We start from the raw sequence: 22,801 nt of genomic DNA on the forward strand, positions 1-22,801 counted from the left end.
ACAAGAGATGGGCGCCCCACCATCCATCTGTTACCTGAGGCGACTGCTTCAGTTGGCCTCATGGATGCTCATGTACGGCTGATGTTATCATCCCAAAGCTTCAGCTCCCTCCCCGGAGTCTCTAGAAGCAGAAGCTCAGGTGGGAAGACTAAATGTGTCTCGTCTATAGCGCATGTGCAGGGACAAGCATGCGCGTGGACACGGAGGCACCATAAGGACGTGAGCCTGGCCAGTTTGAGGGCCAGTGGGCCCATTCCTGGCACCAGAGGTGTCAAACGACGCCCATTGCCTTATCTGGAGATGGACCAACCCTCTCCACACAAGGTGCTGGCACCAGGATTGGTTCCATGTGTGGAAAGAAACCAGGCTGGGCTGAGGGAGGATGTTCTAGAGCTAGAGGGGCTCTATAAGGGCATGTCTGAAAAGATCCTGCTTTTTTGTGCAAGCTGTCTACCTTGGAGACGTACGAAGTGGTTTCCAATTCCGGGTTGAAGGGTTCTGAAATGGAAAGAAGAAGAGAGGTTGACTGGAAAGGAGGAGTGGAAAGGGGTCAATGAGGGGCGCCCAGACTCTACATTTACCCAGAGCAACATGCAGGGCTTTTACAGGGCCAAAGGAAAGGACGTGCCCCTTTGCTTAAGAGGATTTGCATTTCCACTAGGAATAAGGATTGCCAGGCCAGAGGAACTCCACGACTCAAGATCTTTAAGGGTGGTGGGGATGTTGATGTCATAAGGCGAGGCAAGGTGATGTCACAGGACTGCCAAGGTGGGGTTGCCAGTTTGCCCAAAATGTTGCTAATTTTTTGCTCCGCCCCTTTATCTCCAGGCTCCACCCATTTATCTCTAGGCTTCACCCCTTTCTATCCACTTTTTTTTCTCCCCTATGTTGCTAGGCCCTGCCCTAGTGCCACATTTCCCCTCCTGTTTCTTGGGTAGTCTTATGACCTCGCATATGACATCATAAGTTGGTAGTCTTACGCCATCGCTGGCCAACCTCAAGGATCTGGGGTGCACAGCTGGCCCAGCCAGTCTCCGAGGGCACCACCCACCTGTCCAGGGGGTCCTGCTACTCTCGCGACTCCACTCGCTCCAACTTCCGTGGTCGAATTCCTCACGCCCTCGCACCTGAACGACGTGGCGGACGCTTTTGAGAGCATCGTTGATCGTGTAGGAAGTGGCCCCTCGCGAAAGCTCCACCTGCAACCCAGAGGTGGTCCTCAAAAAGGAAGAAGGCAACCCTCGCCCCAACCCCCCTTCCCCGCCTGCAACCAGGGGTGCCAACCAGAGAGAATAGACACACAACAGTCCATTCCTGCACCCTTAGATGGGCAAAAACAGCTGGTGAGGAAGCTTTTTGAGGCATGGAACTGTGATTTTCTGCTAACTGTGGGCACATCCGCCACCAATCTATTGCCTGAGGGTCATAGCTCAGTTGGCCTCAGGGATGAACCGGCCCTGGCGGCATTGTTTAAAAGTGGCGGCTCTGTGATTTTTCGGGGGGAGAGGAGCTGACCCTGTTCACCCCAGCATGACGTCCCACCTTCCCTGTGGCTGTTTGCTGCTATGCATCAGATATTAGCAAATCCCTTTGGGCTTCTCCACAAGGAATAAATTGCTTTGAGATCTATATATCAAAGCAATTTATTCACTGTGGATTATATATATATATATATATATATATATATATATATATATATATATATATATATAAAATAAAATAAAAGGACAGACAGGGACAGACAAGATAGATAGATAGATAGATAGATAGATAGATAGATAGATAGATAGATAGATATGGGAGGGACAGACAGACAGACAGACAGACAAGATAGATAGATAGATAGATAGATAGATAGATAGATAGATAGATAGATAGATAGATAGATAGATAGATAGAAAAGGGTATAGAAATATACCTAGGAATAGGTCTATATATTTATAAATATAATATAAATTATCCACAGTGAGAGAGTTATATATAGAGATATATAGTTATGCACATATACATATATCTATGATAATATCATATATGATATATATGATTATGATGACAGACAGAAGGACAGACATGAAGGAAGGAAGGAAGGAAGGAAGGAAGGAAGGAAGGAAGGAAGGAATGGGACAAAGACAGACGGACGGACGGACGGACGGATGGACGGAAGGAATAGATAGATAGATAGATAGATAGATAGATAGATAGATAGATAGATAGATAGATAGATAGATAGATAAGGGTATAGAAATATACCTAGGAATAGGTCTAACTTCTAAGGCAGCACAATGTGTGTCGGCCGGTGTAATTCAAAACTGAAATTCAAGGTGGGGAACCAAACCTGAGAGTATTTTGAAGCGATTTCTGCCCGGTACCGAAGCTGGAACTTCAGATCGTAGAACCTGGAGCCCCAAGAAGGTGGGTACTGCCAGGTGACAAGCAGTCTCTGGGGGGCCTTCTCCACACTGTTCATTGTGACATTGATCGGTGGGTCTGGCTTCACTGCACGGGGAGAGAAAATCAAGCGGAAATATGGTCAGGTGAGAGAAAGGAGTCTGTCTGCAATGGTGGCGGCGGAAGCAAGAGTTCAATCCAGAGATGGGAGACATAATTAGTCCCATGGAACTCACTGCCACAAGATTATGAAGGTGGTACGCACATAGACTGTTGGGCCAGAGGAACTGTTTCCTACTCGTGGCCTGGCCTTCCGTGTGGGCGCACATGAAGACCTGCAAGATGTTGTCACTGTGCAGGCGGGCGATGTGACACGTAAACTTCTGAGATTTCATGTAATAGCGGCACTGGAATTTAGTGTAGTTCCCGCCCATGAACCTAGCCGGGGCAAGAGACACAAGCAGGCACAAAAGTCAGCTGGGAAATAGCCGGAGGGAGCCCTAGGAAATATAGCCTTCCCATGCTCCCTTGCAGCTGAAAAGAAGGGAGCCTCTCCTTACCCACCCAGCAAATCACCCTCATCCTGAGTCGCTCTGCCTTATTGTACACCCGCTCCAGGTCGGCCAGCCACACATCGAGGACATGCTCACCCTTCGGTTACCCACAGGTGGGCCTTGACGTGAGACGACACCGGACGCGATGGTTTCCACTCGCATATAATGCCCTTGGAAAAGCTCCTCCGGAAGCAAGTGGAATCTGGCACCTCCAGAGGCTCTGAAACAGGGTGGGAAAACATCAGTGCCAACGTCATGCACTTTTGACATGCCCAGAGGCACCAGCCCTACATTTGAGAGCTAGGGCAGTGGGAAGGCTGTTAGATGCAATAACAAGAGTGGAGGAAGGAGATGAAAAGAGACCAGGTTGCCAAAAATATTCCAGACCCCTGTTCCAAGCCCCCCCCCCGGAACGACACTCACCTTCCACCACTAGCCGCAGAGACTGGATGAAACGCTGACCAGCATAGCAACTGTAGTGGCCGGAATCATTGTGAACTACCGCCGGCAGGAAAAGGATGGGTCCCGGCACCGCCTGCCTGGCAGGATTCGAACTGAGATTCCGTCCCTTGAATTTCCAGTGCACGACGGTGGAATTCGGTAGTGTCTTTTCCAAGCAGCGAAGGGTTACATTCGCTCCTGGGTGGCTGAAAATGACATTGGGCGGCAGGACTGCCAAAAAGAAATCAAGCAGATGTCAGTGTGGCTGAACTTTCCCTCCATCACTCAGTCCAATCCCCTTTTCAAGGGGGATTGAAGCCTCCGGGTGCTATCATCATATCCTGTGGCAAGGAGTTCCACAGATCAATACACAGATTTGAGCACTGGGATGGACACGCCATGAGAAGTCACAGCTAGGGATGGGGACCCAAGCAGTTCCTTGGGTCACTCTCTTGCCCCAATGGTCCATTCCAGCCTCTTTCCCTGGAGCCCCTACCCCCCGCCAGAACCCACCAACCCACATTGGCTTTGTGTCACTCAAAGAGAAGGAACGTTCATTCATTTTAATGTATAACAGTCTGGGTCACCCCACGAATTCAGAGCCCACAAAAAAACCAGTGGCCAACTGGATGACCCTCACACGACTGTATGAGTTCTAGGATTAGCTCTGATGCATGGACATGAGAGCCAACTCCTGCTAACGCCTGATTGGTTCCCTGCTGTGTCATAACAGCACCTCATTGGCTGTCGGAACCATCAGTCTCATGGGTGGGCTTTAAGTTAGAGGAATCCACTTTTTGTTATATAAGGCAGCTGTGTTTTCCTTATCTGGTTATTTGGTTATAACTTTGGATAGAAGAGAGACAGTTTGACGTGGTTTGTTTCATCGCATCCTGCATTAAATTCCACATTGAATGGTATGTAACGTGGCGGTATTATTCATAAATACCAAGATTTGTCACCGTTTTGGGCAGTAGTGGTGTCACGCACACCCCTGAGTGCATCAGTCGGTGTGGAACACACCCCCTGGTAAGGCCACTGCTTTTCTGAAGAAATTGGGACTGGCCAGTTCTGCCCTGGAGATCTTTTTCCCCAAAGTGATGTAATGGAGGCACCACCAGAGTCCCTGTTAAAATCTTCAGCGCCGTTTCCTGGAGATGGTGCCAAGTCCTGGAGACTCCAGTCCAGTCCCAGAGTTTTGGTAACCCTAGTTAGAGCGCACATCTCCCGGGGACCATGATTGACCGGCAACCGATTAGACCACGGTCCGCTGGGGAGAGGCCTTGGGGCGTCAGCGCACCAGCTGTCCCCCACCCGTGTCCTTCCTCGTTGCCAGGGAACCTCTCCCACAAGACGAACTTTTGTCAATATTTGTTATGAAGCAGAAAAATGGTGCGTGGGCCTCATGCAGGGGTACCAACCGGCCAGAATGTCACCCACTGGGCCGGTGCCTTAACAGCTAGGCTTGGTCTCTTTTGTGTGTGGCTACAGGAGAATAAGCATTCCTGATTCCGGTTTCAAGTATGCTGCAATTCTGTGTTTCATGCGCATTTCATGCGCGTTTCATGCTAGGCTTGGTCTAGGAAGGCGGCTAGTGGTGGAAGGTGAGTGTCCTTCCGGGGGAGGGTGGGGGCTTGGAACAGGAGTCTGGAATATTTTTGGCAGCCTGGTCTCTTTTCATCTCTTTCCTCCACTCTTGTAATTGCATCTAACAGCCTTCCCACTGCCCTAGCTCTCAAATGTGGTGCCTCTGGGCATGTCAAAAGTGCATGACGTTGGCGCTGATGTTTTCCCGCCCCACTTCAGAGCCTCTGGAGCTGCCAGATTCCACTTGCTTCCGGAGGAGCTTTTCCAAGGGCATTATATGCGAGTGGAAACCATCGCGTCCGGTGTCGTCTCACGTCAAGGCCCACCTGTGGGTAACCGAAGGGTGAGCATGTCCTCGATGTGTGGCTGGCAGGGATGCGTTTGTGTGCAGAAGAGGGGCGCATGCAATGTGACATGGGAAACCGGGGGGGAGCATGGGAAACTTCAAGGCTTGATGTGGTGATGGGGTCTGGCCTAGATCTAGATGCCTGTTCCCCACCCGAGACCCATGCGCTTTCCACAGTTGTGCCAGCCGGGATCTCCTTGGATCAAATTAATCTGTTTTCTGGGAACAGGGGCTCAGGGACCCAGCAGGGGAAGGTGGTGAGTTTAGAGGGAAAGGTCATTGGCGGAGTTGAGCGCATGGCTGCAGCCCCCGCATCCCTCCCTCCCTCTGTATTCTCAAAAAACTGGGACGTGGTGAAATGTCAACAGCCCTGAGTAAACACTCCAATGCGCTGCGCCTTCCCAGCATGCCACCCCCCCCGGGATCATCACTGCCCCATGCCAAGAACAGTTGGTACAAACAGGAACGAAAGTCACAGCTCTCTGTTAATCCCTGGACATTGCTTGCGCAGATCATGGCGCATGGGGGGGGGAAGACACTTGCAGCCTAATTCCTCCCTCCCCCCCTCCAAAATGTGACAGACTTCACCGTCTGCTAACCAGGCTCCTTCTGCTGGCCAGCAATGTTGCTGCAGCTTCTGTGGCTAATCAGTGAGAACGTAGCGCACAGCCTGATACCGAGTAGCGCATAGGCCTTTCCGAAGACCCCCCAAGGCTAGATTCAAATCCAATTTGCACACCCTCCGCTACTAGTTAATGCTGGCTAGTGCTGGAGCTGTCTTTCTCAAGCGCTGTCTCCCGCGCACACGCGCAAGACAAACTGCTTTGCCCTACCCAGGTGCCCTTGGAACTGCCCGCCACTTGACCAACATCCTGAAAATTCCAGCAGTGGATTAGATACAGAAGCAACCCCACAGCTTTCCACTTGGCAGTTTTGCGGCTTCTAGGGCAAGTGGAGAGACCGGCGCATACATTTTCTCAGCGCCATCTGGCCAACTTCCCCTGCCTGTTTGCGCTGAACATGACTTAAGATCTGGATTTGGTTCTTTAAAAAAAGAGGAAGAAGCGACGTGAAGATCGATGGAGAGGAGAAGAAGCCCACAAGTCTTAAATCGGTTACTTTTCTGTCCCTGCAGAATGCACTCAAGCAACCCTTGCGGCAATCAGAGAGCACTGGTGGCGCATCGAAGGGTGTTGCGCCTGGCAGTGGCGCACCCAAGATTTGGCATGGGGGGGGTCTTTGGAGGGTTTTTTGGTTCCCCCCCAAACTTTGTCATGACTCGCAGAGGCGCACAGGGGGAAGCGGTTTTGTGGCACACAACGGGAGAAGAAAGCACAAAGGGGGCCAAAACACATGGTTGATTCAAGCAGCCTGACAGGTGTGCGCACCGGTTTCGCTTAGCTCCTAGCCTGCTCTCCCACTGCTAGACCTGAGCGCCTGTGGAGCAGGAACACAGCAGAAAAAACACAGCTGCAGAGCAACCATCTCTCACTCGATCTGTGTGTATGTACAATATAAAGCAAAGCAATCTTCTAGTCCTCAAGATAGGACGGCGTGCAGACTGTGGAGGCAGTTTTTTAAGTGGCATATTTAGCAGGAAACCAACTTCTCTCACCTCGCCCCAGAGTCCCATCCCTCCCAGCACCAGTTTGCCGGTGCCTTCAAATTAGGAACGCCTTGGGGCAGGGAGCTAGCTTGTTGTTCAATGCATCCTGGCCAGTTCTGCTCCAACCGCTCCATATGCACCAGCGAGAGCGGAGAAATGGGGGCTCCCGGTTCGGGAAAGATCCTGCGGGCCTTAACAGAGGATGTGACTCCCAGGGGAGCGATTAGGGGGGAGGGGAAGCCAGATTTCACAGCTGGCTCCAGGGCTTTTGAGCTGCTGGCCCACTTTGAGATAAAGGAGAGCTGGATTTGATGGGTGCTATGGCCCAATCCAGCAGGGTTCTGGTGCTGTTCTCACACATGCAAGGTTGTGTACAAATGACCACGCATATGTTCGTGTTCCAAATGACCCAGGGGGCTGGATCCTTTCCAAAGAAGAGTCCAGGACGTTGTTTACTGCCATGCGGGCTAAAAGGTAAGTCAACAACTAGATGTGTGATCAGATCAACAGTGGCGGATTCTTCCCTCGCTGGGGATCTTCAAGCAGAGGTTTGACACCTGCTGGAGGTGCTCTGGGAGGCAGGGGGTTAGACTTGATGACCTCGCAGGGCCCGTCCCAACTCTATGATTCTGTGACCAGGGGAATAAACGAGGTCAAGCAACGGCTTCGGAGCCCATCCTATGCAGCCCATCTGCAAATTATAGTCTTCTAGAATATGTGTGAATCACAGCAAATTAAATTCAACGCTATGAAAGTGCGCGGACATTTTCCCCGAGACATATTTACACGCCACTTTTACACCCAAGATGCCTCAAAAGCGGCTTCCAGGCCACAATCCTTTTTCTCCTAATAGTGCTCTGCCCCAAAGGGCTTGCAATCTCAAAAATAAAAAGGTACAAACACTAGCAATGGCTGCTGGGAGAGGACCTGCAGCTGGATGAAGGAAGGTAGGTGCTCTCTCCTTGCTGTGATTTACCACTAGTAAAAGCACCTCTTTGCCTAGTGAGAAAAGGTGTGAAGACTTAAGTCCCTTGTCTTCCTCCCTGGTCAAATGCAATTGCCTGCAGACCCCCCACCCATACACTCCCCTAGGAGGGAGCCCTATTGAGTTCAGCAGGGCCGACTCCTGAGTAAACATGGGCAGGGCTGAATGTGGCGACCAACTCCAAAAGCTAGCTTTCCAGAGTTGGGGACTTGCAAGAAGTTGAAACCTAGACGGCACTCTTGGAAGCAGGATTTGGAATCCCAGAGCTGGATCCCTCTCCAGTCCCCAGCTTGCTCTGAAAAGTTCAAAGTCCCAGGCACCTGCCTCTTCACGGCTAGCAAGCGTTTTGCCCGGATTTTCCTAGCCCCTAAGCTCAACTCAATATCCCCTTTTAAGAGAGAGGCACAGCCTCTTCCCTAGTGGAACCCAAATGATCTGTTCTCCAACCCCCCTGGGGGCAGATCAGAGAGAAGAGGGAATCTCTGTGTACAAGGACTTGAAAGGAGATACCCAACCTACTTGGTGTCTTTTAAATGGTGCCAAAGAGCAAGGTTGGCATGAAGGAAAGCGCATACGCAGGGGTGGTCATCCCTGGCATCCGTGCCAGGGAACGAGGACCCAGGATCTACCACTGACAGCTGAGAAGGAATGGGCTGTAGGTAGTCACGACTAAAGACGTCCATCATGACTAAGGGCCAGGACTTTCAAATATTGTCCAATACCAGACAGACAGAGACCTTCCTTCCTGGTTGCCCTTCCAAGCAATGCCAACCCAAGCCATGCCCAAAGACAGAGACCCTCCTTCCTAGTTGCCCACTTGCCCTTCCAGCCCAGTGGGTGAAACCACCCAATTTCCATGGGGTCGCCGTCTTGTTAGGAAATAAAAATTCACCCCAGTGGAAGGGGCTTGGTTAGACAGCATTGGCCCCAATTTCTCCCCCCCCCCCAAAAAAAAATTGAAATATTATTTACCTGGCTGCTGGCACAGTTGTTTAGAATCAGCCTGAAAGCTGTTGGCCACAAGGACAGAGAGCATCAAGGAGGCCCCGACCAGCCACATAGTACCCAGGACAGGCCAGCCTTCCGCTGGCTTCCAGCCAGGCTCTGAGGGTGAAAGGGCCACCGCCCAACACCCCTTGGCATCAGTGTCTGCCCCCCTGCGCGGCGAAGAGGCATTTGAGGAACTGCTTGGAGGAGAGCTTAGCAGTGGGTGCACGGACACATTGTGAAAGCGGGTTGAGCAAGAGGGTGGAGCATAAAGGGAACATAAGCAAGTGGAACTAGGGGAAAAAAAAAGGAGGGGGCACCGATCAAAAATCCCTCTTGTCTCAGCATTTATTTCCTAAGAGCAGGAGGAGGCCGGCACGCCTCCAGGTTTCCACCACTGCCCTTTCACCTGTACAATACGACACACGCAACCGGTAGGAGGCACTCTGCACATGCTCGGGGGCACGCTTGACTCGTTTGCGTTCTAGTTTTTGCTCTGCAACCCACTTGGGGGAACTAACCTGGCCAAGAGGCACGTTTTTGAACCAGGGACAGACTGCACTTGCTCCCGGTGTGGAAGGGACTGTCACTCCCGAATCGGCCTTTTCAGCCACACTAGACGCTGTGCCAGAACCACCATTCAGAGCGCGATACCAGAGTCTTTCGAGACTGAAGGTTGCCAACATGATGAGCTCCTCTTATGATTTAGCAAGGGGAGAGGAACTGTCCCTCTTCACCCCACACTTACCCCGGCACAGTTTCTATCCAGTTCCCTTTTTAAAGGCTTCCAGGCCAGATGCCATCACCACATCCTGTGGCAAGGAGTTCCACCGGCTCAGGAAACACTGGACCAAGAAATGTTTTCATTTCTCAGTTCTAACTCTCCCGGCACTCAATTTTCAGGGGTGTCCCCTGGTTCTGGTGTTGTGTGAGATGATGATGATGATGATGACAAATCAGAGCTGGTAAGTAATACTAATATAGTGAAGAAGAGGGTCACCCACTTGAGGCTTCTCAGAGCACTGAACAGTTCCCAAAACTGACATTCAAACCACCTGTAGGTTCCTCTGCCCCCCCCCGGCAGAGTTGCCATGAGTAGGGTGTATCCCACTGGTGTCTGTGTCCTTCTTGACCTCATGGTAGAGAGAACTAGGAAAAGGAAGCTGCTGGCTGAGCAAAAAGGACCCCAAATAAACCTCGGACTCCAGTGGTGGGGAATGCGCTCTCCAGTCCACGGGTTTTTCCAAACATGGATCTCTGTTACAAGCCGTTTTAATTATTGACTTACTTTTTAACTCTCTTTTGTTTTCTTGTTTTGTTCGTTGGGCAGACTCTTGGGCATGAAAGGTGTAGAGAGGCTTTGAAAGAAATGTAACATGTCCTTCCACAAGTGCAACCACAACACACACACACACACACCCATTCGGCCCTCCACAACACAAGGTGGGATCCTTGCAAGTACTTTAACCCACAAGCAAGTCAATAAAGTGTTCAGGGTAGCTAAGCAAGTGAGAATCAGGAGTATGTACAGGGGGCCAAATTTCGTCCTCTGCCACAGGTTCACTCAGTGACCTTGGTCACCTCACTGCAGACTCAGCCCTTCCCTTGGCAAAAATGTTAACCTCTTCCTAGGTAGTCGTTCTTTTGCATCTAGGATGGATCCAATAGGGTGGGGGGCGGACAAGGTGGGTTCCTTGCCCATAACTTATGAAACTCATTAAAAATAGCGTCTTCGAAAGAAAGAAAGAAAGAAAGAAAGAAAGAAAGAAAGAAAGAAAGAAAGAAAGAAAGAAAGAAAGAAAGAAAGAAAGAAAGAAAGAAAGAAAGAAAGAAAAAGACCTCAGCAGCGATGGGTTGGTGCAGGAGAAAGTCATGCAACGCTGCCCAGGCCAAGGCAGGTGTTGAGATGTCACGAGACTCTCTGTACTCAAGAAATTCAAGTTGGGTTTGAGTTCTTGAAACAGAAAATGTCCCTATTTACGACCGGAAGTTCTTTGCGCAAACCCAGCTGCACAATGATGTTATCTACTTGCTTCTCGCCGTTGCCCGAGACGTAAGGATTTGCATCATGCTCTTGGAGTGCGCGCAGGGCTCCACCTGTACTGCCCCGATGTAGTCCACAGAAGAACCCAGCAAATGAGTTTTATCCCGCCCACATTGCAGATGGGGAAGACTGAGGCTGAGAAAGAATGGCTTGCGCCTCATGCCCTCTAGGTCAGTGTTTTTTCAAACTGTGGGTCGAGGCCCACTGGGTGGGTGGGTTGCGAGCCAAATTTCAGGCGGGTCCGGTAGCTCGAAAATATAGAGCTGACAAAACAGACCACAGAGCTGTTGGGTGGGCAGGTGGGAGAGAGTCCTGGTGCCTTGCCCTGGGTAGGTGGGAAGATGGGCTGCTGGAAAGGGGGGACGGCTGTGGGGTTGGACCCAAGTCTACCTGCCACTTTGACTTCCAAGCTGGAATGTTCCAGCTATGTAAAATAACAGCAAGTGCGCACTGTGTAGTGGGACCTTCGGCTGATCACAGCTTAGGTTTGAAGCCTAAATGGGTGACGCCCCGTCCGGCCATGACGTCACTTTCAGTGGGTCCTGCACGGTTGTCATTCGAATAAAAGTGAGTCCTGGTGCTAAAAATTGAGAACTCGTGCAATCGTGGCAGAGGTGAGATTTGAACGGGGAGGACGTCCAGACCCGCAGCGTAGAGCCCAACCATGTCTAAATCCCCTTAGAGTCAAAGGGGCTTACTCCTAGGCAAAGGTGGATAGGATTGCAGCCTTAGAGCCCAAACCTACGTGTGTTCGCTCTGAAGTAAGTCCCATTATAGTCAATGGGGCTTACTCCCAGGAAAGCGTGGATAGGATTGCAGCCTCTGTGCTATGTCAGCTCCCTGGTTGGAACCCAAAATAAATTGGCTGGACCCCCCCCCAAAAAAAACACAGGTCACTGGTTCTACTTAAGAAGAAACAAGAACAGAAAACCATTGTGTTAGAAATCATTAAAGGTTGCTGTGGTACCTGGGGAATCTGTTCTCTGCTTCTTCTAAAAACAAGAACCAAAAGCACACACCATAAAAAAAAACCCAAGGTTCTAGCCCTCAAGGAGGCAACAAGAAACCTCTCTGTTCCTTTCCATCACTTCCTTCCTCGAACATCGAGAAACGTGACTTGTGGGCGTGCAGATGACACTCACTCAGAGCAAGCCAGAGCCAGATTTATTTGGGTGGCAGAAGCCGAATTTGCTGGCCAATCGGAGAGGGTTTTTTTCTGGATGCACGGGGGGGCCCCCCGTGAAACGGATTTCCGCCAAACCCGCCCCCCCCCTGTGCCCACGACTTCCTTCAGCTCCGGCACAAAACAGACAGTCTAAATTGGTTTTCTTTTCTAAGAAAAAGAAATTTCTCTTTATACCCATAAAACGATAACATTCTGCCAAGTATATAAATGTGTAATAAATTATACGGAATGTTCCTCGGTCCCGGCCCGGCTGTCCCGCCATAGCTTCCCCCGCCCCGTCGCCTTGCACCAAAAAAATAAGACAGCCCGTGACAAACCGGACGCCCTCCCCTTCCCACCCACCCTCCCAACAGACGTTTCCTCTTTGGTATCAAAGTCGGCCTTCGGCAAGGCATAGACAACAATTATGGAGCACTGTCCTTCTAGGGTTCCCCTATCCGTGCCAACATCGCAAAATGGGGAGGCACCTGTCCAAATTGGGGGTCGGGGGAGAATGGGGGCTAGCCAGAGACCACGCAGCAGAGCTTAGACTCAGCCAAAGCCTTCCCGATTCTTTTCGGCCTAGACATCACCGGTTAGCCAGACCTCTGGTCGCTGACAGCGCTTGATCCATCAGCCATGGATTTCATGCGCTATTGGGGAAAGAGTTCTAGAGCTCTTTCGGCATAGAAAAATGCATCAAATATTTCCTCCAGGCCCTGGTTCATACAGCTGGCGATCCTCTTTGCATGGCAATGTCATGCGCACCCCTCTCCAGGGCACCCCGCTGGCACAGACAAGTGCCGGTCATATAGAGGCCTTCCCCAAAGCGAACTGGATGAACAAAAGGTTGGTCCTATTAAAAAACTGGGTTTAAAAAGGTGCAAAATTGAAGGGGGAAGGTCCAGGCTTCTGCGCACAGTGACTTTCCCGGTACATTCCTTCTTGGAATGCCCTTCTTGATGCGTGTGTCTGGTTCCACCACCACGCAAAGAGGATAGCGGCCCCGGGCAAAGGTGAGCTCTGCTGCGTTCGATCGGCTGCCCCAGCTCTGCCCCACAGTGCGACCCCACTGTTGGCTACGACAATTGGAGAAGGGAGCGAAGAGAAGAGGGGGCAGCCCCTCACTCTCCGACATCGGGTCTTTTTTTTTTTAATACATATATATATATAAAAATAAATTTTCTTCTTTTAAACTTTTCTCCTGCCCTGGCATAGCGGTCCCAGGGTGTGAACTTCGGGGATGGGCGCGGACAGAGGACAAAAACAGTTCCCCGGAGGGGGGAGGGGGAGGAGTCGTCCCACGTTACACCCCCATCAATCCTCTGCCCCAAAGGGAATCCATGCGCCAAGACACTGAGCATCTCGACAGAACGAGAAAGCAAACCAACGAGCGATTCCCCTCTAGCTATGGCTGCAAATTCCTTCCTTGGCGCAGCTGTCCCACAGGCACCAACATTTTGCTCCACTCTGCCGCCGTTCCGGCCTCCTTCCGGAACTCTGCCGCTCGATGCCCGAGGGCACCCACGAAAACACCCCGGTGGTACCAACCGGAATAGGCCAAAAAAAAAAAAAGAAAGTCGGTAGGTTTGTTTGTTTGTTTGTTGTAAACATTAATTGTTCTTTAGTTTTTCTCTTCAGGAAAAAAAAGACACATGTGTAGATAGTGGGGGAGGCCAGGAGGTGGGGTGGGAGGAGGGGAGACCCTTTCCTGGCCCCTCCCCATCAATCCTCCGCCCCCAAGGGGAATCCATGAGCCGAGACACTGAGCCTCCGACGCGGCGTTGGCCTGACCTCCTTGGCGCCTCCCGCCAGATACATTCGTGGGCAGTGCGAGGGGGGGGAGCGTCGCGCTTCTGGAATGGGGAGATGTTACTGGGTTCGAAAGACCCCCCACCCACCCATCTCGCTGCCCGAAGGGTGGGGTCCGCCTGTCCAAGGGGAGAGTTGTGTTCATTCGTCCCACCGCGCCGGCAGCCGGGTGTAGGGATTTTGGGGGTTATACGGCAATGGCCTCGACCTCGAGCCTGTGCTGTAGATCCATCCATCCAGAAGGTTCCGCTGCTCCGTGAGAACTGGCTGTTTCGGGCCCACGGGCGACCCTTTCCCCCCGGACTGCGAGTGTGCGTGTGCCCATCCTGGACCCTCCCAGGTTCTTCCTCCTCAAACTTTCAGCACCTTGTCGGGTCCACCACCGCTTGGGCTGCTGGCGACGCTCCCGCCGCCGCCGTCGCTGCCCCCGGCCTTCTTTTTCCGCAAGGTCTCGATCCAGCTGGCGCTAGGGCGGCCGCTGAAGCTCGAGAGGGCCAGGGAGCTGAGGCGCATGTTTTTGCCAGACATAATGAGCTCGCCGAAGCCTTCCTGGTGGGAGAAGGCGTAGCCCGAGCGGCGCGAACCGGCGCGCCCGACCCGACCCATGCAGCGGTGCTGGGCCTTCTGCTTCTTTCGCACCAGCTGGGTGTACCGCACCTGCGAAAGGGACAGGGCCGGGGAGAGAGGGAGAGCGTGTGAACGTTGGGAGCAAAATGGGTTGAAAAACAGATGGGGAAAACTGAGGCGGAGAGAACATAAGAGCATCAGAAGAGCCCTGTTGGCTCAGGCCAAAGGCCCGCCTCCTCCAACTTCTTGCAGCTCACAGTGGCCCACCAGGTGCCTCCCAGGGCACAAAAGACCACCCACAAGAGGCTTACATCCTGGTGCCACTCCCTTGCGCCTGGCATTCTGAGGTAGCCCACTTCTAGCACCACAAGGTTGCACATGTCCATCGTGGCTTGTAACCTTTGATGGACTTTTCCTCTGTCCAATCCCCTTTTTCAGGGCTCTAGGCCTGCGGGTGCCATCTCCGCATCCTGCGGCAAGGAGTTCCACAGGCTAATGACAGGCTGGGATTAAAAAAAAAGATATCCCTTTGTCTGTTCCGACTCTTCCGACACTTCGTTTGAGCGGATGCCCCCTGGTTCTGGTGTTGCGCGAGAGGGAAAAGAACATTCCTCTATCCGCTCCATCTGTCCCACTGAGAGGGAGTGACTTGCCCATGGTCACTGAGTGAGTTGGTGGCAGAAGAAAAATTCGGAGTGGGGAAGTCCGGCACACAGCACAGGCTCTTAGCCGCCGTGCTATACCAGCTCTCCAATGAGCAAGATGGGCAGGCTTCCTCCCTGCCCCCCAAAAATGGAACTTTCTGGCCCATCTGCCTCCACCTGTTTACCTGCTTCCCAACCTAAAGCACTCTTGTCCCTTGCCCAGGCAAACTCACGGTGTCTGAGAGCTCCGGCTTCAGGTCCAGCTTGAGAAAACGGAAGGCGACCACCGGCATGATGCAAACCACAGTGGTGAGCGCAATGGTCAGCCACACTGCGGGTTGCGCTAGTGTGTTCTGGGCGTTGCCTGGACGAGACAAGCAGAGAACGGGGGGTGGGTGGGGGGTGAGCAGGAAAAGGGGAAGACGCTCCAGGCTGGGGCAGTGCAAACCCTTAAGAGGAAGCAGGAGTCTCCCACAATGCACTGCCCCGGGCAGCGTGGCGTGATTCTCCCACAATGCACTGCCCTGGGCAACGTGGCGTGATTCTCCCACAATGCACTGCCCTAAGCAACGTAGCGTGATTCTCCCACAATGCACTGCCCCGGGCAGCGTGGCGTGATTCTCCCACAATGCACTGCCCTGGGCAGCGTGACGTGATTCTCCCACAATGCACTGCCCCGAGCAGCGTGGCGTGATTCTCCCACAATGCATTGCCCTGAGCAGCGTGACGTGATTCTCCCACAACGCACTGCCCCGAGCAGCGTGACGTGATTCTCCCACAACGCACTGCCCCGAGCAGCGTGACGTGATTCTCCCACAACGCACTGCCCTGGGCAGCGTGACGTGATTCTCCCACAATGCACTGCTCTGGGCAGCGTGGCGTGATTCTCCCACAATGCACTGCTCTGGGCAGCGTGGCGTGATTCTCCCACAATGCACTGCCCTGAGCAACCAAATCCTATAGCTATCGACTATGCGGGAAGGCAAGAACTGAGGCACCTTGAGGGGGATGGAGAGCACAAGAGAAGGCAGCCCCTCTCACCACAACCCCCGGGCCCAGGGAAAGGCTGTGGGCTCGGGACTCACCGACAAAACGAAACTGGTTGGGAAAGAGCTGGAAGAGGCCGTCACTGTGCATGGCGAAGAGGATGGCGAAGTAAACAGCCAAGCTGCCCCAGATAAAGAAATGGTTGATGGCAGTCCAGTAGCCGGTATCAAGCCCAATCTGGGGGGGGGAGGGGAGAAAGTGAGCAGGGCACTGTGGGGGGAAGAGGGGAGGCACAGCTGCCTCTGAATGCCCCCCCCCAACACACAGCCCCTCCCCTCAAAGCAAGAGACTAGCAGAATTTCTCCCATGATGCTCTGCCCTTGGCAATGCTGTACAAGTCTCCCATCCTTTGTCTTTTGGGCCACCAGCGAGGGGCCGCCACCAAGCCGGCCCTGCCAGCCGCCAAGGAGTGGGGAGCCCGAGCGGGAGAGCACGGGAGGGAGCCCCCCCCCTAACCTGCACGCTGACGACGATGACGAGGGAGGTGGCCACAGTGACGGCGAAGGACTGGTAGTCGGCCAGGTGGGCGTTGTCGCTGAAGACCCCGTACGGGATGAAGAACATGAAGACGGAGGTGTAGATGCCCTGGGCGATGCAAATGAAAAATTCCCGCTTGTTGAAGAGGAGGTTCAGCTGGCCAGGTCGTACAGCTTGGGGTACTCCAGACTGCGGTGTTCAGGCACATCCTAGAGGGGGCGGAATGGGACCCAGCGTCACCTGACATGTCTCCCTCTTCTCTCCATCCTGACCCAGAATTAACCCCTGGAACGGATCCCCCCCCCAACAAAAAAGGGAGACTGTACTCTCGTGACGTGCCAGCAGTTTTCCTCAAGGCACATGAATCCTCCCCCAGAAGTTGGAGAACTGCTGGCGACAAGGCAACCTTTGGGGCAGAACGTCGGAGGAGACTGGGCGCCATTCGTGGCGTGCGTGGTGGGGTTTGCTGGCGTTACGCGGGCCCTCCCGCCCCCGCGAAAAAAAAAAAGAATCTCGGGCTGACCTGGTCAAAGACACCCATGGCGAGAACAGGCAGCGAGGTGTAGACGATGTTGTACAAAGTGATGAAGTACTGATCGTACACGGTCTGCGGGAAGAGAGAGGGGGGGGTCGATTGCGTTGTGGCGCATGGGGGGTAAAGGACACTCGCCACTCTCAGTCCAAGCCTAAATGTAAGAACAGGAGCCCCACTGGATCAGGCCAAATGCCTCCAGTCCATCTCACAGTGGCCCACAGATTCCTGCCTCTCACAGCGGCCCACCAGATGCCTCAGAGAGCACACAAGACAACCTGCGTTCCACTCCCTTGCATACGGCATTCAAAGACAGCCGACTTCTAGAACATCCTGTGGCAAGGAGTTCCACAGGTCAACTGCACACCATGTAAAGAAATACCTTCATCTGTTTATAACTCTCCTGCCGCTCAGTTTTAGTGGACGTCCCCTGGTTCTGGTGTGGCGTGAGAGGGAAAAGAACACGCCTCTGTTGGCTCTCTCCACCCCCTGCGTAATTTTGTACGTCTCATCTCAGTCATGCTCTCCCTTAGGCCCTTGCACTGCCGCCCTGAGCTGCTACAGAAGTGCACCCCCCTCTGCGATTACCCCACATCGAACCCTTTTGCTGGCTTGCCACTCTTGCCACCAGTGGAGATGATGAACTTAGGACGCTGCCCCAACGGAGTCTGTTCCTTGGTCTAGATTGCTCAGCGTTGTCAAGCACTGACCGGCAGCTTTTCTCCTGGGTTCCATGCAGAGGCAAGTCCTTTTCCAGGCCCATCTGGAGGTGCTGCCAGGGATTGAACCTGGGACCTTCTGCGAGCAGCATTAAGCGTTCGACCACTGAGCTCCAGCTCTTTCCCATACGTTAGCTGGTATGAAGCCATATCAACCCGCTCATTGGTCCGGTCTAGTTCAGTATTCTCTATGCCGATTGGCTGCAGCTTTCCAGCGTCATCTCATGCCAACTTTCCAGCATCAAAAAGCAGAGAAAGGGCTTGCCCAGCCCAGCTACCCTTTCACGCAAAAGGTCCCAGGTTCAGTCCTTGGCATCTCTAGGTAGAACTGGGGAAGACCCCTGTCCGGAGTCCTGGAGAGATGCTGCCGGCCAGTGCCTAGCAACGCTACGTCAGAAGGATGGTCGGACTCAGTTGGAAGCAGCTTCCTACACTCAATGAAGCACAGGCCCACTCTCTTCCCGGCCGCCACTCCTCCACACACCCCACAAGCAGCACCTGGGCGGAGAAGCCGCAGAAGAAGCCGAACCAAAAGTGCACCATGGTGAAGCAAAGTTCTTGTAGAAGAAGTAGCAGAGGAATTTGCACATCCGCAGGTAGGACCAGCGCCCGTGGACCAGCAGGAGGCGCTGCAGGAACTTGAACTGGGAGAAGGAGTAGTCCGAGGCCAGCACGGCCTGGATGCCTTCCTGGCCGCTGATCCGACGCCTATGTGGGCAGCTGCGGAAGCAGAAGAGGCGTCAGCCCCTGAGAACTGATCCCGGCTCCTGCTATAGGACTGACAGAGGCACCCTGGGGTGAAAAGAGACTCGTGTTTCGAGGCCCTGATTCTGCCACAAACCCACTCAGGGCCCAGTCCTGTCCAACTTTCTGGTGCTGATGCAGCCATGCCAGGGCTCCTAAGTGATGTGACCCAGACTTCAGCAGCCCCACTACCTGTCGCGGACAGACTTGGAAAAAAAGATGCTCAAACAATTTCCTATATCTACACCCGCTTGCAAACTGCCGGAGTCCAGCTCTTTGCAGGGCAGCTAGTAGCTACCTTGCAAACTGCAGGAGCTCGGCTCTTTGTAGGGCAGTTAGTAGCTACCTTGCAAACTGCAGGAGCTCAGCTCTTTGTAGGGCAGTTAGCAGCTGCCTTGCAAACTGCAGGAGCTCGGCTCTTTGTGGGGCAGTTAGCAGCTACCTTGCAAACTGCAGGAGCTCGGCTTTTGTAGTGCAGTTAGCAGCTACCTTGCAAACTACAGGACCTCGGCTCTTTGTAGGGCAGTTAACAGCTACCCTGCAAACTGCAGGAGCTCGGCTCTTTGTAGGGCAGTTAGCAGCTACCTTGCAAACTGCAGGAGCTCGGCTCTTTGTAGGGCAGTTAGTAGTTCTCTGATTTTTGAATAGCCCTAGGGCCTGAGGCACTTAGGGATCTGATCTTTCTATCTCCTATGTTTTCACTGGAGGCTCTGCAGGAGCCACCAGAAATTGGGTCAGAACCACCAAGTGGGTCCTGACCCATGGGTTGAGAAACGCTCCCTTAGGCCAATAAATCCGGTCAATTTTGCAGAATGGATGAGCATCGTTTGACGGGGCAAAACAGTAATAGAATTATCAAACAGACCCAAGTTCACGTGGGACAAGCTTTGTGGCTTGGCGGGGATGTCCACCTGGCTATTCCTGCCCCTACCTGGGATGCCAGCCCTGGAAGACCCCTCCCCTGGGTGGGACTCACTCTTGATCATGCTGACGGTCGTTGGCCCCGTCGCCGATGGCCAGCGTGACGGCCTTCTTGTATTTCTTCACCAGCTCCACCACCTGGGCCTTCTGCAAGGGGGTGACGCGGCAGCAGATGATTGCCTTGCAGGCGCAGGCCGTCTCCAGGAACTCAAGCTCCATGTCGGCCTCTAAGGCATGTGCCTGCGGGGGGACAAGAGCAGAGAGCATCGTGTACAAGGGAGGAGGAACCACACAAAGCAGAAGAGACCAATTTGTGGAGTCGAAGGTTGCCGGTGGTGATAAGGCAGCCTAATGGAACCTCCATGAACGGAGAAGTCTATCTGAAATATTATATACCAGAGGGTGACAACAGGGGGACGTCAGCCTTATCTGCCTGTAGTATTTCTGCCAGTAAAAAAAATTTCATATACTCTGTTTTTTTACCCCCCCCCCAACAGAAATGTCCATGAAGCAGGCTACGCAGGAAATGAATGAGAAATAGATCTCTGCCCCCAAAGGGCTCGCAGTCTAAAAAGCAAAACCAAGGAGACATCTGAAATGAAGCCTCAAGCATTCCTATGTTGTGAGAGACTGAATCACAGAATGCTAGCCAACTGTTACCCTGCACATGCCCAGTCTTGTCTGATCTCAGAAGCTAAGCAGGGTCAGGCCTGGTTAGTACTTGGGTGGAGACCGCCTGGGAATACCGGGTGCTGTAGGCTTCTACCATGATCTCGGAAGCTAAGCAGGGTCAGGCCTAGATAGTACTTGGATGGGAGACCGCCTGGGAATACCGGGTGCTGTAGGCTTATACCATGATCTGGGAAGCTAAGCAGGGTCAGGCCGGTTAGTACTTGGATGGGAGACCGCCAGGAATACCGGGTGCTGTAGCTTATACCATTGATCTCGGAAGCTAAGCAGGGTCAGGCCTAGATAGTACTTGGATGGGAGACCGCCTGGGAATACCGGGTGCTGTAGGCTTATACCATGATCTGGAAGCTAAGCAGGGTCAGGCCTGGTTAGTACTTGGATGGGAGACCGCCTGGAATACCGGGTGCTGTAGGCTTATACCATGATCTGGGAAGCTAAGCAGGGTCAGGCCTGGTTAGTACTTGGGTGGAGACGCCTGGGAATACCGGGTGCTGTAGCTTCTACCATGATCTCGGAAGCTAAGCAGGGTCAGGCCTAGATAGTACTTGGATGGGAGACCGCCTGGGAATACCGGGTGCTGTAGGCTTCTACCATGATCTCGGAAGCTAAGCAGGGTCAGGCCTGGTTAGTACTTGGATGGGAGACCGCCAGGGAATACCAGGTGCTGTAGGCTTATACCATGATCTCGGAAGCTAAGCAGGGTCAGCCTGGTTAGTACTTGGATGGGAGACCGCCTGGGAATACGGGTGCTGTAGGCTTGTACTATGATCTCGGAAGCTTAAGCAGGGTCAGCCTGGTTAGTACTTGGATGGGAGACCGCCTGGGAATACCGGGTGCTGCAGGCTTATACCATAGTCTTTCGAGACTGAAGGCTGCCAACCAACCAGAACTGGTGGGTAATCTAGAGCTATCTAGTCCAACCCCTGCTCCACGCAGGTCACGACCACAACTAGTCACAGCTCATCTCCACCTCTCCAAATCGCTCACGGCTGCCCAAACCTCCAAGGACTTCTTCCGATCCTTCTAGTGTTTCGAACCCAGCTCCAAGTTCCATCGCAGGGCAGAGCAACCCAATAGGGGGCTCAGCTCGCCTTGGCAGGGTCTCTAACGCCCTCGGAGCCCTCCCCATCGCTCTCCTGCCCTCCCCACGCAAAGCAAACCACCAGTTCTTATCTCCCTCAAATCCAGCTCCAAAGGCTATAAACTCCACAGGGTTTGGCTCTCTTTCATCCCACAATACCAAAAGGGACACAGAGTTTGCAAAACTCAATCGACACCCCTCCTGCAGCCCACTTACCAGCTGTGCCCATTGATGACAAGGGCGTACTCCCTGGCCACGGCTTCCAGCACCGAGGTGAGCTTGGAGGTCGATAGGGTCTCCTGGTAGGTGAACCCGTTCCCCACAGACTGCGAAGAGTCATCATTTTTTCTCGGGCCTTCCTGCAAGGGAAGAAGGAGGTTAAAAAAAAAAAAGAGGGACCAGAATCAGCACATTCCCCTCTCTTTCAAATCCCTGCTTTTAGCTGCGAGGTAGCCTGACGGAACCTCCATGGGCAGAGAAGTCTACCTGCAAATACTCCCCCTCTTTTCAATCCCCTGCTTTTAGCCGCAAGGTAGCCTGATGGAACCTCCATGGGCAGAGAAGTCTACTGCAAATATTCCCCCTGTTTCAAATCCCCTGCTTTAGCTGCAAGGTAAGCCTGATGGAACTCCATGGTCAGAGAAGGCTACCTGCAAATATTCCCCTCTTTCCAAATCCCCTGCTTTACCTGCAAGGTAGCCTGATGGAACCTCCATGGTCAGAGAAGTCTACCTGCAAATATTCCCCTCTTTTCAAATCCCCTGCAAGGTAGCCTGATGGAACCTCCACGGTCAGAAAAGTCTACCTGCAAATATTCCCCTCTTTCCAAATCCCCTGCTTTTAGCTGCGAGGGTAGCCTGATGGAACTCCATGGTCAGAGAAGTCTACCTGCAAATATTCCCCCTCTTTTCGAATCCCCTGCAAGGTAGCCTGATGGAACCTCCACGGGCAGAAAAGTCTACCTGCAAATAGTCCCCCTCTTTTCAAATCCCCTGCTTTTAGCTGCGAGGTAGCCTGATGGAACCTCCATGGACAGAGAAGTCTACCTGCAAATATTCCCCCTCTTTTCGAATCCCCTGCAAGTAGCCTGATGGAACCTCCATGGCAGAAAAAGAACTACTGCAAATAGTCCCCCTCTTTTCAAATCCCCTGCTTTTAGCTGCGAGGTAGCTGATGGAACCTCCATGGACAGAGAAGTCTACCTGCAATATTCCCCTTCTTTTCAAATCCCCTGCTTTAGGCTTTTGGAGCTTGCCAGCTCAGGTCTAGTCTTGCAAGTAAACCCCCAGGCTGAAAGCAGAGTCTGTCTACGACACGGCTGCCGAGAGGTTGCCACCGACTCACCGCAGTTCTTGCCGCACCTCCAGGACGGTGTGCCCCGTGATGATGAACACCTCGGTCATCTCGTCGGTCAGCATCTTGCAGGAGTAGCCGATGTTCACAGCCGTCTCTGGGGAAAGGGGA

At 53.0% G+C, this 22,801-nt stretch overlaps 2 protein-coding genes across 2 annotated transcripts in view; both read right to left on the bottom strand.

The window, feature by feature from the left end:
• IL6R (interleukin 6 receptor) overlaps positions 1 to 9,054 on the bottom strand; it is a 16,309-nt gene extending 7,255 nt beyond the window's left edge. The window contains exons 1-7 of the mRNA XM_066610272.1: positions 8,880 to 9,054; positions 3,366 to 3,614; positions 3,039 to 3,162; positions 2,654 to 2,826; positions 2,336 to 2,496; positions 1,052 to 1,199; positions 455 to 498 (exon numbers count right to left, since the gene is read on the bottom strand). Coding sequence (XP_066466369.1) covers positions 455 to 498; positions 1,052 to 1,199; positions 2,336 to 2,496; positions 2,654 to 2,826; positions 3,039 to 3,162; positions 3,366 to 3,614; positions 8,880 to 8,967 — 987 coding nt within the window. The 5' untranslated portion in view covers positions 8,968 to 9,054. The remainder of the gene's footprint in view (positions 1 to 454; positions 499 to 1,051; positions 1,200 to 2,335; positions 2,497 to 2,653; positions 2,827 to 3,038; positions 3,163 to 3,365; positions 3,615 to 8,879) is intronic.
• A 3,619-nt stretch (positions 9,055 to 12,673) lies between these two features.
• ATP8B2 (ATPase phospholipid transporting 8B2) lies at positions 12,674 to 22,782 on the bottom strand. Its single transcript, XM_066610360.1, is given in 14 exon segments — positions 12,674 to 14,572; positions 15,360 to 15,490; positions 16,212 to 16,350; positions 16,630 to 16,817; positions 16,820 to 16,859; positions 17,174 to 17,257; positions 18,400 to 18,452; positions 18,455 to 18,601; positions 18,604 to 18,621; positions 19,622 to 19,637; positions 19,639 to 19,806; positions 21,550 to 21,677; positions 21,680 to 21,696; positions 22,682 to 22,782. Coding segments are annotated over 14 exon segments (1,509 nt in total). The 5' UTR covers positions 22,756 to 22,782; the 3' UTR covers positions 12,674 to 14,266.
• Between the last annotated feature and the right edge of the window lie 19 nt (positions 22,783 to 22,801).

This window comes from Tiliqua scincoides, chromosome 15 (genome assembly GCF_035046505.1).
Source record: "Tiliqua scincoides isolate rTilSci1 chromosome 15, rTilSci1.hap2, whole genome shotgun sequence".
Classification (NCBI taxonomy): Eukaryota; Metazoa; Chordata; class Lepidosauria; order Squamata; family Scincidae; genus Tiliqua; species Tiliqua scincoides.